Source organism: Perna viridis, chromosome 2 (assembly GCF_037379345.1).
Source record: "Perna viridis isolate PV_CMFRI_1.1 ecotype Kerala chromosome 2, ASM3737934v1, whole genome shotgun sequence".
Lineage (NCBI taxonomy): Eukaryota > Metazoa > Mollusca > Bivalvia > Mytilida > Mytilidae > Perna > Perna viridis.
In genome coordinates this window covers 30,655,083-30,669,986 of record NC_142446.1, presented here as the reverse complement: position 1 = coordinate 30,669,986, position 14,904 = coordinate 30,655,083, and the positions used below count along the sequence as shown (strand labels likewise).

Sequence of the window (14,904 nt, the reverse complement as noted above, 5' to 3'; positions counted from 1 at the left end):
AAGAGGAGTAAGACAAGCACAAAAAGAACTTCTGACATGGAACAAACTGTAGAATATAACCTTATTTTTAGATCAATCAGAGTAGAGAAATGGCTCTATATATAACACCACTTAATCATTAAGCTTGTCATTGATTCACTGACCTAAAATAAACATTCAAGTACATTCTAATCTTTATTATGATAAGTGCAGTTTCACATTTGAAATAGATTTTCTGGAAATCAGTCACAGTAGAAAATAAAGAAGTATGTCACAATTGGCCTTCCAAATGCCGGCTATTTAGAAATAAGGTTATATTCTAAGCTAGTTAGAGTATTTGAAGTGAAATTGATATATCCCTCATCTCTTTATTGTATCAATCACTACAGACAAGAAAAGTTGATTTTGTTTTTAAATACATGTTGATTTTGTTTTTAAATACATGTATTAATAACATGGTGTATATATTTAAGAATGATAAGTAGGTAATGCCAGTGAAATTGGGGTTTTGATTAGTAAAACATGGACTTTGCTATTGGCACATATAGATGGTAAAATGCACCATTTTGTATTGTCAACTCTTTCTAATTATTTCGGAGGTGCCACTTTGCACTTACCTTATTAAATTTTTATTCTTATAAATTTTATGTTTCCATTAGATTAAGATGGACTTAAATATTCACTAGCCAGTTTTGGGATACTCATTCTCCTTAATCATTTGATGGACTTGGTGACAATTTCAGATTAATAGTTATGTACCAACTAGCTAAGTTATCAATTGATTTGCCCATTTATTATGCATTTATTCTGAAAAAAAAAACATAGGACATATGACAGGGTTGTTATGAAACAGTGACTGGTCCGACATTTGGATATTTTTCTCTGCATTTTTATATAACTGCAAAAAAAGTATTCAGTTGAATAATGGTATCACCCTGTTGTTGGTGTCGTCGTCTTTGTTACTTGTAGTTCATTAACAAAAACTTGAGTAAAACTTATCCAAACTTATTAAAGGCCCTACAGTTTTGGAGGTTTTTGTCAACTCTTTTGGAAATAAGGGGCTTAAAGGGGGGAAAATAGTGGGTATCATTAGAATTGATAGAAAAAGCTTATTGTTGATCCGATTTTATGATTCAAATGTTAAAATTTATCATGTTTCTTTTGAAATTCTGTTTTGAACTATTTTACAGGGAATGCTTATCTTCAACTGTTTTTGAGTTGTAGGGGTACAAAATTGACCCACGCCTTAAAAAAATCTACATTTTAGCTCACCTGGCAGGTAGGGCCATGCGAGCTATTGCCATCACCTGGCGTCCATCGTCATCTCACCTCACTTACTCTCTTTATTTCCAGTGGGACATAAGGCCGCAACAAGTTCCACCCATTTCCCCCTGTCCTTTGCCTCGTGTTGTGTTTGTCATAAACTGTATCCAAGATCTTGAAGCTTGGATAGGACTGTATTCAATGTGGTACGGGGTCTGCTAGGTTTTCTCTTCCCAGGTGGTGTCCATCGTAGGGCAACTTTGGCATGGGGTTTATTTGGCATCCGTAACACGTGACCCAGCCATTTGAAGCGTCTGATTAGCAATTGCACTTCTTCAGCAATTCATCGATTATGATTTTTTTTTCATGCCAAAATATTCCTTTGATTCTTCTCAGGCAATTGTTTTGGAATACTTCCAACTGTAGATCGCTCTGGATGATACGCCAACATTCTGACCCATACAACAATACTGGCTTAACGTTGCTGTTATAGATCTGTATTTTTGTTTTCTTGCTATATGCCTTTGACTTCCAGATGGGTTTCAACCTTGTAAAGGCTGAGTGGGCTTTGGACAATCTGGTCTTGATATCTTTCTTGCTGCCGTTTTCTGCACTTATAACACTCTCAAGATATGTAAAATCATCAACGGACTACTGATTTGTTGTTAGTAGTGATGGGCTTAGATAGTGTAGTGTTAATTGTCATCACTTTGGTCTTGTTGGTATTTATTTTGAGATCAACCTCTTCTGCATAACTAATAGAGAATTTGATTATATTGCAGATTTGCCTTGTTGGTGAAATTTCAGCAAAATCTAGATCTTCGAGCTGACTGAACATGTTGACTTGTTTTTTTCGTTGTATCCAATCGACGGTCACCAAAGTATTAATCTTATTTTGAATTCCATATGTTCCCATTAATTTTTACAAGGTGATTCTGTGAACGCTATCAGAATAAGATCAATGAAGTTTATAAATAATGGATTATTCCATTCAATACTTTGTATTACTTTGTATGTATGATTTTAGTTATTTTATGTACTTTGTTGTGTATGTCCGTTTTCTATGTCTGGTCTTTGCCCCTGGAATGCATTCTTTTGACTGCCGTTAAAACCTTGGTTCACTTGAAGTTTCGTACGATCCAAGCTCTAACTTTGATCTTATGTTTTGGTCTCAAGAGTCTCTTATTCAGTCTTCCAGCTTCCTGTATAGGGATTTCTCTAGGAGTGGTCATACTGCCAATGATGTCTTCATGGATAGAGTCACCTATAGAGTGAACTTCTAAATTACTTGTTATGGTTTCTGCTTTTCCATGATAGGGTTGTTAGCCCTATGCCAAACCTCCGCTCTGTTCGGATGGGTTTTCTCTCTGGGTTGTTCTTCCCGTATATGATTGCATTACCCTGCTAACGGATGTCATCTGTCTTGTCTTCTGTCTGGGTTCTCTCCCGTATCCTTTGACTAAATAGTACATCACAAGGCAGTAATACTATTTACCCATAGCTGTGGACTAGATTTACAGGCATCAGGGCATCTCCACACACCAGTGGGCCTGGCATTTCGGGGCCTAATCTCCCCTAGACCTTGTGTTTTAACCTAGGGCCGCATGTTACCCAGTTACCATCTACCACCTCGTGGAGGGTCCCATATCTGGAACACATAAGTCTTACTATATGAGAGGCTATAATTGGAAAGGAAGACTGACGTATTATGCTTCCTTTTCACAGCAAGCTGCTATCCAACGGTGTGGCTGTAAACAACACACACACTGTGCGCATCACACAGTCATTTGGTAGGCGCCCATCGTCGTTAACAATTTGTCAAAACTCCTCTTCACTGAAACAACTGGACCAATAAGAAACAAACTTGGTTTAAATATTCTTCGGTATATTTTGCATAGAACTTATGTAGGGATTTTTTATCTGCTGAAGGACATGATTGCTGTTACAAAAAAATAGAACATAGGGGTCAGATAGAATTTTTTGCATTAATCACAAAAACGTTAGGTTTAGCCAAATTCTTTCGCAGTTTAAAAGTGTGCAGCATGGCGTGACCTATCTGTGGTCTAATTCTCATGTTGATCTGTTGATTCATGTTGAAGTTTTTAACCTTTTTCAACGCTTTTTCAATTATTAGCTAACCTGGTTTAAGGCCATGTGAGTTGTTGCCATCACTTGGGGTCCGTCGTCGATACCAATTTTTCAAAACTCGACTTCTCTAGCACTACTTGACTAATTAGAACCAAATTTGGTATGAATGTTACCTGGGGTACCCTGCATAGAACTGATTTGGGGATTTATGATCTGTTAAAAAACTTGACCGCTGTTACTAAAAATAGATCATAAGGGTCAGTCAGTAATTTTTGGCATATATCTCCGTAACCGCTACGTTAAGCTAAATTCTGACAGAGTAAAAGTGTTCAGCATGATAAGAAGTATATCTGGATAAATTTTCATATTAATCTGTTAAGCAATGTTTGAGTCCTGCGTAAAACTGATTTTTTGATTTTTGATCCATCGAAAGATTTTTTTTGCATATATCTTCAAAATTTAGGTTTAGCCAAATTCTGACATGGGATGAAAATGTTCAGCATAATGAGATCTATTTCAGTGTCAAATTGTTTTGTCAATCTGTTAGGTCATTTTGAAGTTGTTGCTCTTTTCCACGTTTTTCACTACTGGACAGAATTTAATATAATTGATATGGTTGTTCCTTATGTATTTTATCCAAGAAAAAACATTGCTGCTTTCACAAAAATAGAATATTGCTTATAGAGCCAGGTTAGCGATTCAGGCTTCTTTGAAGTCAGATGGGTAATTTCATTGTATCCACAGCTCCTAATAAACTGAATGATTCAGCAAATGATTTCCATGTAATGTCATCTCGTATCTACATTTTAGAATTTGCCCCTTACTGGGACTGCTTTTAACTTCAATGAGAAATCATTTATTGTTTTAGGCGATTAGAAATCGGAGTGATACGCGATGAGTAGTGTAATCTATTTTTGTATATCAGCAAATGGATTTTCTGATTTTACAAAGTTTTGTTATCATGATTTTTTTTCCTCAGTCAGAGATATAAAAAATCTATTTTGTCAAGAAAATGAAGGAATAAATAGAAAGATGCACCCCTTAAAATAGAACATATTTCGACCATGTATAACCTTACCTCTTGCATCAATAAGATTATACCGATAGAAAGATCAAATTAAAAGTCGAACTAAAAACGGCTTAAACAAAGTCAAGAAGTTGCAGTCGAAAAGAAAATTACCCAAAACGCCAAATATACTTTCACAATTAAAGTCCAGCTGTAGACTTTGTCAGTTACAGATCGGTCGATATCGATTAATAAGAATATGAAGTGTGTCTATATACCTATAACATTTTTGCATTTCAGTAAGTCTATATTCGTTTTATTCAGTCAGTCTTAGATTTTAAATTTTTGATTAGTTCTATAAATAGAATATTTACTCTGGGATTTTGTCACTCTATGGTTATACATATATCGGACTAGAAGTTCTACTTAAGTTTTAACAAAAAAGCTTGCTGTATATCTAGACAACACGTTGAAAAAAAGGTAGGACATTTTCCGTAGCCATATTTTTACATGAAAACTTGAAAACATACGAAAATCAAAATGTTGATTTTTTATATAAACCGTTACATTAACACACTAATGATATACATTAAGATAAAGATTTCATCATTACAACCCTATAACGAGTAATTGTTTGAGCGAAACACTAAAATTATGAGATTAATGCTAATGAAATGGGAATTGAATCATATAATTTTCTTTCATTAAACCAAATTCGCTCAATAAAAACAAAAACGTTGATTTATAACCTAAGTCAATGACATTCTATACGAATGACCTAGATTAAGACCTTCCGCCACAGTCTCTACCCAATCCCCGTTATACATAATGGATTGAAAGACTAAAAACTTAATAATATGATATCATTTATAAATCATAATCAAATCAAACCTGAAAGAATCTATGGGTAAGAGTGGGAGCCAATATTGGAATTGAATGATAACTCTTGACATTTTTTTCAGGCTATTGATAACAGCAATTCGCACCATAACATATGATTTCAGTGGCATCATATGTCAGTACAGCTGACTGTCGTAAAACCAGGAAGAGGCTTATTCATATTAGCGATGATTAGTGATCATGCATTTCTTACTCCCAATCTTTGTTTGGTGATTATAGAAACTTTATTAGATAAAAATGAACACAGAAAGATTTATTTTTAGGATGTTACAAATGTACTTGAACAGTTTCTAAGTTAAGATAAATTCTATAAATAGAATATTTACCCTGGGATTTTGTCACGCTATGGGTATAAATATATTGGACTAGAAGTTCTACTTAAGTTTTAACAAAGTGTTTCTAGAAGAGCAGAGGACGCTTACCCTACTGGTGCATCTGGTCCATGCTCCCAGTTTTTAGTGGAGTCCGAGTTGCTCATTTACTTTTGTTACTTTGTATGTATGATTTTGGTTACTTTATGTTCTTTGTTGTGTGTGTCTGTTTTCCGTGTCTGGTCTTTGTCCCTGGATTGCGTTCTTTTGATTACCGCTATAACCTCGGTTCCCTTGATTTACTCCTTCAATTATCTGGAGACATGACGAATCACCCCTGCCTGGTTTGCTTAGAAGCATTCAGATGTACCCTTTCCATTTTGTTAACAAATGTTTAACATAATCATTTTTTGTAGAAATGACGTCTTCACAAGAACCAGTTGTAGAGTACACACACGTGGGAAAATCAGGTCTAAAGGTGTCCAACATATGCTTAGGAGCGATGACATTCGGGAAAATGGAAGAAAGTCCATTGGCGGTGAGCTTGAACTGGTGAAAATAAATTACTTTGATATATACTATGATTGTGACCAATAGAATTTGCCAAATAAAGTTCGAAATCATTTTTTCTCGATTCTCAGTACTACCATTGGGAGATACTGAAAGCAAGCTAAATAATTCTGATGATATTGGTATTTTTTTTTATTACAAAACGGGGGTATTTATTCGAAACATAAGATGATATATAAGTGAATAGATCTATTTTGGAATGTTTTACCAAAACTTAACGGAAGGAAAAGGTGAATACATCAAAGAAATATTCAAACTGAAAATAATACGTATATATCGGTGAATTCGTATGTGTAGGGAAAAAGACCCATCTTTTTTTGTTATCGTTATAAAGAGATAAGTTTTTGACCATTGATGTTAGAGTGATCATCAAATGCCAGTTAGTTGTCTCTACATAGGCACTTTAGTCTTGGATGGTGGAAACCAGCGGTCTCTAACAGAGAGAAAACACAAAAGGTGTATCATGGCTCAAATTAATGACTCTTTGATCATGTAATGCATATAAAATGCATATGTTTATTCAGTATGACATTAATTTATACCAATTAGATAATCTATAAAATATACATGTGCCTTTAGTTGTTTATATCCGTAAATAATATTTTTATGCTCTATCCTCCATAATAACACCTAGATGAGTGACTACCATACACGGTGTACTAAGTTAGAGACCTAGATTAATCCTACGAGGAGGAAAGACCCGGCCAATGACAGCTATATTTTTATATAGCCTAGCTGGCCGAGTGGTATAGAGCGCTGGACTTTGTGCAGGCGTGTTGCCATAGATGTCACAGCGGTACGAGTTCGAGTCCCGCGGAGCGAATGACCAAAACATTTGCTTCGCAAAAACAGTTCTTACAGCGTAGGGAATTTTACAGACCCTTATATATATATATATATATTTCAGATCTTTACAAGCCCAACACAAGCAGATGAAGAAAAATCTCATGGTATCATGGATAGATTTGTACAACTTGGTGGAAACTTTATCGATACAGCTAACATTTACTGCTTTGGACAGTCCGAACAAATTATTGGAACATGGTTAAAAAAGTAAGCTACCACATACGTGTCCATTCTACTCATGAAAATAATTTGGCAAGACAAGTTGCCATATGTGTAATATATACTAGAGGAAGGGGTTAACGACACAAAGTTACATGCGAAAAAAAAATTAACATACTTCGAGAGAAAATATATATAAGATAAGATGAACAAATGAAAAAAAAATGTGTTTTGTAGGAAGAAAAGAGATGACATTGTACTGGCTACTAAAGTTCGTTTTCCGATGGGACAAGAGCCGAACAGCCAAGGGTTAAGCAGACGACATATTATCAAGAGTTTTAATGACAGTCTGGAACGTTTACAGACTGACTATATTGATCTTTATCAGGTAGATAATATTTGTAATTGTTGATCGGAATACGACGTCTCATTTTCATCTGACAAGAAAAGTGTTTTTTTAACAGAAACTTGTAGGAAAAAGGCACCGATCAATATTTAAGTCTCGATGGATTAAAAAGGCGAAATGCATGACTTTTTTTACTTTCCGGCTCAAGAAATGTTTTATCGACAACATATTTTCTCAGTGTGGTGGACGCGTTTTTCAACAAACGGTCGCGATTCCATTTGGAACAAATTGTGCTCCTCTTATTACTGACCTATTTTTTTACTTTTATGAGGCTGACTTAATAGCAGATCTGGTCTAAAGGAAGGAACATCGTTAAGCAAGATCCTTCAATCTCTTCCGCAATAAAGATGACATATTATCGTTATACAATCCTAGTTTCAGGAATTTTATAAATCGCATCTACCCAAAATAACCTGAGACAAAGGATACTACAGACACTTTGAAGTTGACCTAATATCTTTACCTACACTTAGGCATCGATGGTAAGGAAAACTATTGACCAAACTCTACGACAATCGCGATTAATTTTCATTCCGTATTGTGAACTGTCCTTTCATCTTTGGCAACACCTCTTCAGCACCTGCGTATTGAGTTTCCATATCACAACTCATACGCTATCCAGAGCATATCGTAACTACGCAGACTTTTTGTACCGCGCTAGACTTCAAACAATTAGGCTACTGGACCAGGGTAATGTTACTACATGATTGAATTATTCACCACAAAAGTTTTATGGTTGTCGTCATGAACTCGTGGATAGTTACTATGTGTCCATTCGCACCATGAAGACCGAATTGTTCAACGTGTCATAGTTTTCCTTTCCTCTTTCGTTTACCCTGGACTAGACTTTTTATGAGCAACTCAGCGGGTGTTTCTAGAAAAGCAGAGGACACTTACCCTACCGGTGCATCTGGTCTATGCTTCCAGTCTTTAGTAGAATTCGGGTTGCCCATTTACGTTTGTTGGTTTGTACGTATTATATTGGTTGTTTTATGTTCTTTGTTGTGTTTGTCTGTTTTCCATGTCTGGTCTTTGTCCCTGGATAACATTCTTTTGATTTCTACTAGAATCTTGATTCTCTTGATTGAATCCGTAATTACGCAAATTTATTTTCAACAGGAGTATTCTTTTTTAAATAACGTGTTTTGTTTGAACTAAATTATTGTGTCGCAGCAAACATTTTTGGGTAGAATGTGTAAAAAATCATGTACTTTTTTCGATTTTAGTAGACGCACTCCTATGAATCCGCACCAGAAACTTTTAGTTGGATTGTCTCACTCTACAGGTATCATCCGTCATGGTCATCTGCAAATAATACCATACATTGCTTTAAAGTTTGATCAAAATTCATGCATTCAGCCGTTTAGTTCAGGATAAGTTTTGCGTACAAGAAATGTGGATAGACCGTGAACTGATATGGGGATTCCTACAAAACCCCCAAACTTTGTTTGCAGGGAGTTTAATGAGGTATATGAATGGTCTCATCTATGCGTTTGTTTTTGTTACTCGATTTATCGTAGACTTATGTAATCTGTTCGTTACAGCTATTATTACCTTAATAGTTTTTTAGTTATTTTGTTTTTGTTCAGACACATTGCTGGGACTATGCTACACCACTGGAAGAGACACTTCGAACTCTGGATGACCTTGTCAGATGTGGCAAAGTTCGGTATATAGGAGGATCTAACGTCTCTGGCTGGCAAGCACAGAAAGTAACTGACTATACAAAATTCATGGGTCTGACAAGATACATTAGCTTGCAGGTAGTTTCATTTTAAAATATTTTCGTTATGACGTCATCGTTCTCAAAAACTACGGAATTAAACTTTGGTTCTATCATTCTGTTGTTATTCCCCTGTTTTTGTTTTACATATATAGCATTGATTTATCGAAAGTTGTATGTCTATAAATTTCGATAGTTCACATTGTGAAATAAATTGGGTAATCTTAGTCTCTGACTCCACCTACATATCATAACAAGATTGTTAATTCATCGATCAAATTATTCAAGATAGCGATAAGTTGGAGAAAATCTGTTTAATAGTCTAAGAACAATCAATTGGTAATCGTGAATAACCTAAATATAATATATCGTGCCAAGAATGCTGGACGATTTCATATGTTAAATATGGGCGTATTTCTGCACTCGTGACCATTATTTTGGATATTCACTCTCTACAATTAATTTAAGAAATAAATCGCAGAAACATTATCTCATCATTGTTTTTCCACGATTTGGCCATTTATGTCGCATTGTTTTATCCCGAGCGATAGCGAAATGTTAAATAACGACATAAATGATCAGCCCGTGGTAAAACAACGATAAAATGGAGTTTCCGTGATTAATTTCGATTCCAATAGGACCATTTTTTTCATATTTTTGAATACACGCAGCCTATGTGTTGCACGAAATGTTGGTCATGTATTTATCTCGTTTTCACCATGGCTGTGGTTTAAAATGCTTTGAAGCATGACATATTAGAATATCTTTTTAATCATATGTCATTGGTCTGATTTGGTGGAATTTAAATTATTCCGAAAGCTTCGGTGAAAAGAAACACTTGGTCTTTATGTCAAAGCTTAACATCGTTGTATCATTTTTCTATTAAATAAGGTAAAAACAAATTTAGGTACGTAGTTAAGACTTAAGAATATAAAGTCTGATAATTGCTTTTTTATTTTTCTTTCAGCAACAATACAATCTTTTGGTTCGACAATCAGAGAATGAGGAATTCCAGGTATGTAAAGCGGAAGGGTTAGGTGTCTTGCCGTGGAGTCCACTTAGAAGGTAATTATACCAATAATCGTAGACTTTTCGTATATATGAATTTAACCAAGTCAAAGTTGCTAAAATGATATGAAATAATTTAAGAGGCTTGATGTAAAATTTGATCAACACTCATTTGTTTAATTATTAGTAGTTGATTGTGTATAAAATATGTTTTTGAAATATTTAAGTGGAATGTTGACTGGCAAGTACAAGAGGGATCAAAAGATGGACCCTGAAAGTGGTCGTGTAGCCCACGATGTACAGAAAAACGATAAATCTGCAATTTGGTACAAATATGCCGACAAACAGTCTTATTGGGATTTAATGTCAGTTTTGGAAACGGTTGCAACAAAGAACGGTAAGCTATATGACAATGTCGGTTAAGGTATTTTTCTAAGTTGCATGATAGAAATAATTGAAAAACAAACACAAAAGGCATTCGATTCTCAATTCAATGTACTATCAAATCAAACATGGAGCAATGTCATTCCTAAAAGGAAGTACATGTATCTGTGTTATTACAATTAGCAGCTTCAATTTTACTTCGTGATGAAAAAATATAAAAAAAATCCAATGCTCTTTTAAAATACACAGAAGATGATTATTTTTAAATCCTTGATTTTGAAACGACATTCCATCATACAGACTTTCTTGCATCGGACATAACTTATATTAGAAAAGCGTTTGGTTAACGTCGTAATGAACTCAAAATTTCTGCAGCCAATATCGTTAGCTTTTCGGCCGCCATGGTTTTTCAACCTCTAGAACGAGGAAATATTTCTCGGTTCATCATAGTTTTCTCACCTGTACAAAACCGAAAGTGCCATTAATTATTAGGAATTGTTTTGGAAGTTTCTAGAGAAAGCAGAGGACGTTTACCTGCATGATTGATGCTTTCAGATTTTAGTGTTGATTAGTCAAATAGTCCACCGTGCACCCCCACTCATCAACTTCATAATGATTTGCAGGTACCATTATACCTCCCATTACCGAATCAATTGGTCGCCAAAGAATATTATCGGATTCTTTTGTAGTATTAACATTTGTTTGTACCCTACTGACATAAAACCCCAAGATTTTTTACTAAATCGTTCGAGCGTCTAAGTCTTCCTAGGACAGCACATGGAAACTAAATATATAGAGTCATGTAGCCTGATGTCTTAGCTTTGTAATGGTACCAAGAAAGTTGCGATGACATGTAGGGTTTTGGAGTAAAATAAAAATATGTACCCCTCCCAACAGAAAAATCGCGTAAATTGACATTTGTTTTTATGTCAAAACCCTAGAGTATCTATACATCAGTAAAAAATGGCTTACTTGAAAATATCTGTTTAAAAATATCACAATTATTATTTCTAAGTATTTTTTGACGACTTGTGGCAATTTCGATTTCCGATTTTCCCACAAAAAAGTCGCATAAATTTGACTTACAATTTATTTTTGAACTACGGTACGAAGAAAAAAATGACCATAACATGTGATATAGAAGAAAATAAGAAGTTATGAAAATTTCTTTTTTTTAATTTAATAATAATTGTAACCCTAAAAGGAAGGTCTAAACGTCTGAATTGATCAGATATGTTGTTATAAATATGAATGCCTAAAGTATGAGTTTTATAGTGTCGGTATGCTGTGAATGAGACTTTATTTGATATTGAGACCAGTTTTCTAGGGGTAGGGGTAATATTCTTTCATGTAAATTGCATTTTCGTGCCTTCATTATGTAGAAAATTGATCTATCGAATGATACTAATTTTGAGACATTTTGGCTGGGCAATAATTTGTACAGTCGAATTAAATATACTTTTTATGGGAAAATCGAAAATCGCATTTTTTACAATTTTTCACAAATTCTGACTATGAAAATTGCTACAAGTCATCAAAAGAACCCAAGAAGTATCATCTGTGGTAGTAATAAACAGAAAATACAAAATAAGCTTTTTTACTGAAGTATAAATACTCTAAGGGTTTTGACATTGAAAATTATGTCAATTTAAGCGATACATAGGAGGGGTAGGGGGTACATATTTTTTATTTTACTCCAAAGCCCCATATGTTACCGCTCTTTTCAATTGAAAAGATTAGACCTCTACTGTTTAAGACATAATGAAATCAATGAACAAATTACGTTTTGGTTTAATGGCCACTCGTATGACTTTGTAGGTAAATCTAATGCCCAGATAGCACTTCGATGGTTACTACAGAAAGACGTTGTATCATCTGTCATAATTGGAGCTACATCAATCAAACAGCTTGAAGAAAACATGTCCGTTGCAAAGGGTTGGAGTTTGTCAAAAGAAGATGTAAGTATACGCTTCTATAAGGAAAACAAACAAATAGATTAACAGATAGATATGTTCAAACAACGAAATATGGTCTATGAGGGTCGCAAAATGACGGTCGCAACGGTCATTTGCGATCATCAAATCAAGAATGACGACAATAAATCTGTCACAATTTGTATGCAATTTGTCTAATATATCTGAGAAAAAAAAAACGTAAAATTTCTTTAAAATTTGTAAAAGAAAGATTATGTTATCTGACATTCTCTCAAAATTTATGCGAACGTTTTTCCTTGTTATTAAAAACAAAGCAACTTATATTCCCATTACATTTCTTCGGAACAATTTCAGAAATGTGTCAGAAATTAATGAACGTCATAGATACTACTAATACATTTTAATAGTAACCTTTAAAAAGATAACTGAAGTTTTCTTTTTATTCTAATAAACATCATGGATGACTTTATTTATTATTATTCGTTCAGATGGATACTTTAGACAAGTCATCAGAACCAGAAAGTGTTTACACGTACTCAATGTTGAAGTTTGCGAATGCATCAAGACACAACAGATTTAATCCAAAGCCTGAAGTTGGAAATTTGTTTTGATTTATTTACGCAAGTACCGATGTAAAGCATTTTGTAGCGTTTAATGTGAATACGATTTTTTATTAAAAGGGATAAAAGACATAGAAATTAATTTTATATATTATGTTTGTTAAATAAAGTACTTAAGACACTTAGCCTTCTCTTGCAGTATTCAAAAGTTTGTTTGTTAAAAAGAGGACACTTATGAAGGGACAAAACCACCCACCAGGTTCGACTAAGACAAAATAATCTAGAAACAAAGCCTGTCCATTGAGTATGTCTTAAAGACAAACATTAATGAACAGCACAATAGAGAAAAGGGTACACACTACATGTATTTTAATGTTAACATATTTTGGAATTTTTTTATTTTTGAATGAAGGAAAATAATGGTAAAGAACGACACATTTTAATACAAGGAAAGCTACTATTTACATGTGTGCATCTATTTTCATTTAATAAGTTGTTGTAAATTGTTTTTTTTAAATCCGTTGGTATGCTTATCAACCACTTTTAATACCTATCGCACAAATAAAAACATTTTGGGCAGAGTAAGCAATCCTTCAATTCGTATTTTAACAGTTGTATAAGATGGAGGTGTTTATATATTTAAATTTGACAAAAGAACCTATCAAAGATTCGTTTTTGTTTTCTTTTGAAGACGAAAATCGCTCGCAACAGATTTCGCGTTGTATGTCCGTCATAAACAAACAAAACCACATTTAAGTACTGAAAAAAAGACATCGCCAAATTATTGGCCTGTTTCCAATGAATAACATTTTGGTCCAACTTGGAGGGCATGTTTTTCTACCAAAGACGATGATTGTATGTATTGAATTTCTAAACTCCACAAAAATCCATACAAACAACGTTACATAGCTGGATCTGCGAAATGTACCACCAAACCTCTTTCAAAACTTTCAACTTCTATAATCACAGCTGTCAAAAGAGGGTCTCCAGTCCTACCACAAATTTCTTACTCCCTTAAGGGTATTAATTCAATGTGGATCCTAAAAAATTCGAAAGATCTTTTGGAGGCCCTCAATTCAAGATTATTATCAGAATATAATAGCATTATATTTCAACACTTTATAGTTCTATTCCCCATACTCAATTAAAATTCCGACTCAAAAACACTATACATCGTTATTTCTCCAAAAAAAGATGATACACCTAGATACAAATATATAGTTCTTGGTAGAGATTCTTCATACTTTGTAAAAAAATAATTCCGTCATAAAATTATCTTCCAAAAATACAGAAGAAGATGTTCAAATGCTGAAATGTTTGATCGACAACATATTTGTCTAGTGTAGTGGAAGCGTTTTTCAACAAACGGTCGGCATTCCAATTGAAACAAATTGTGCTTCTCTACTTGTTGACCTATTCCTTCTCTCTTATGAGGCTGACTTATAGGTGATCTGATCCGAAAGAAAGAACATCGTTTAGCCAGATTCTTTGATCTCAGTTTCCGCTATATAGATGACGTGTTATCATTTAATAATCCTAGTTTCGGGACTTGATACATCGCATCTACCCCAAAGAACTTGAGATAAAGGATACTACAGACACTGTGAAGTCAGCCTCATATCTTGACCTACACTCAGAGATCAAAAGTAAAAAAAAAACCTATTGATCAAACTTTACGACAAACGTTGTGACTTTTCCTTCAGAATTGTCAACTGTCCTTTCATTTGTGGCAATATCCCTTCCGTACCTCCGTGTGGAGTTTTCATA

At 34.2% G+C, this 14,904-nt stretch overlaps 1 protein-coding gene across 4 annotated transcripts; it reads left to right on the top strand.

Moving 5' to 3' along the window:
* The first annotated feature begins 4,678 nt into the window (after nt 1-4,678).
* LOC148624604 (uncharacterized) lies at nt 4,679-13,322 on the top strand. Of its 4 annotated transcripts, XM_088567336.1 has the most exons (10): nt 4,686-4,816; nt 5,299-5,445; nt 5,964-6,085; nt 7,025-7,170; nt 7,360-7,510; nt 9,118-9,291; nt 10,219-10,316; nt 10,487-10,656; nt 12,462-12,601; nt 13,066-13,322. In XM_088567336.1, the coding sequence occupies exons 3-10, from the start codon at nt 5,966-5,968 to the stop codon at nt 13,186-13,188; spliced, it is 1,122 nt and encodes a 373-aa protein (XP_088423462.1). In that variant the 5' UTR covers nt 4,686-4,816; nt 5,299-5,445; nt 5,964-5,965; the 3' UTR covers nt 13,189-13,322. The 4 variants fall into 4 exon arrangements, with proteins under 4 accessions (XP_088423459.1, XP_088423462.1, XP_088423463.1 ...); XM_088567333.1 differs by lacking the exon at nt 5,299-5,445 and having other exon boundaries at nt 4,679-4,816; XM_088567337.1 differs by lacking the exons at nt 4,686-4,816; nt 5,299-5,445 and adding an exon at nt 5,463-5,730.
* Nucleotides 13,323-14,904: the final 1,582 nt, after the last annotated feature.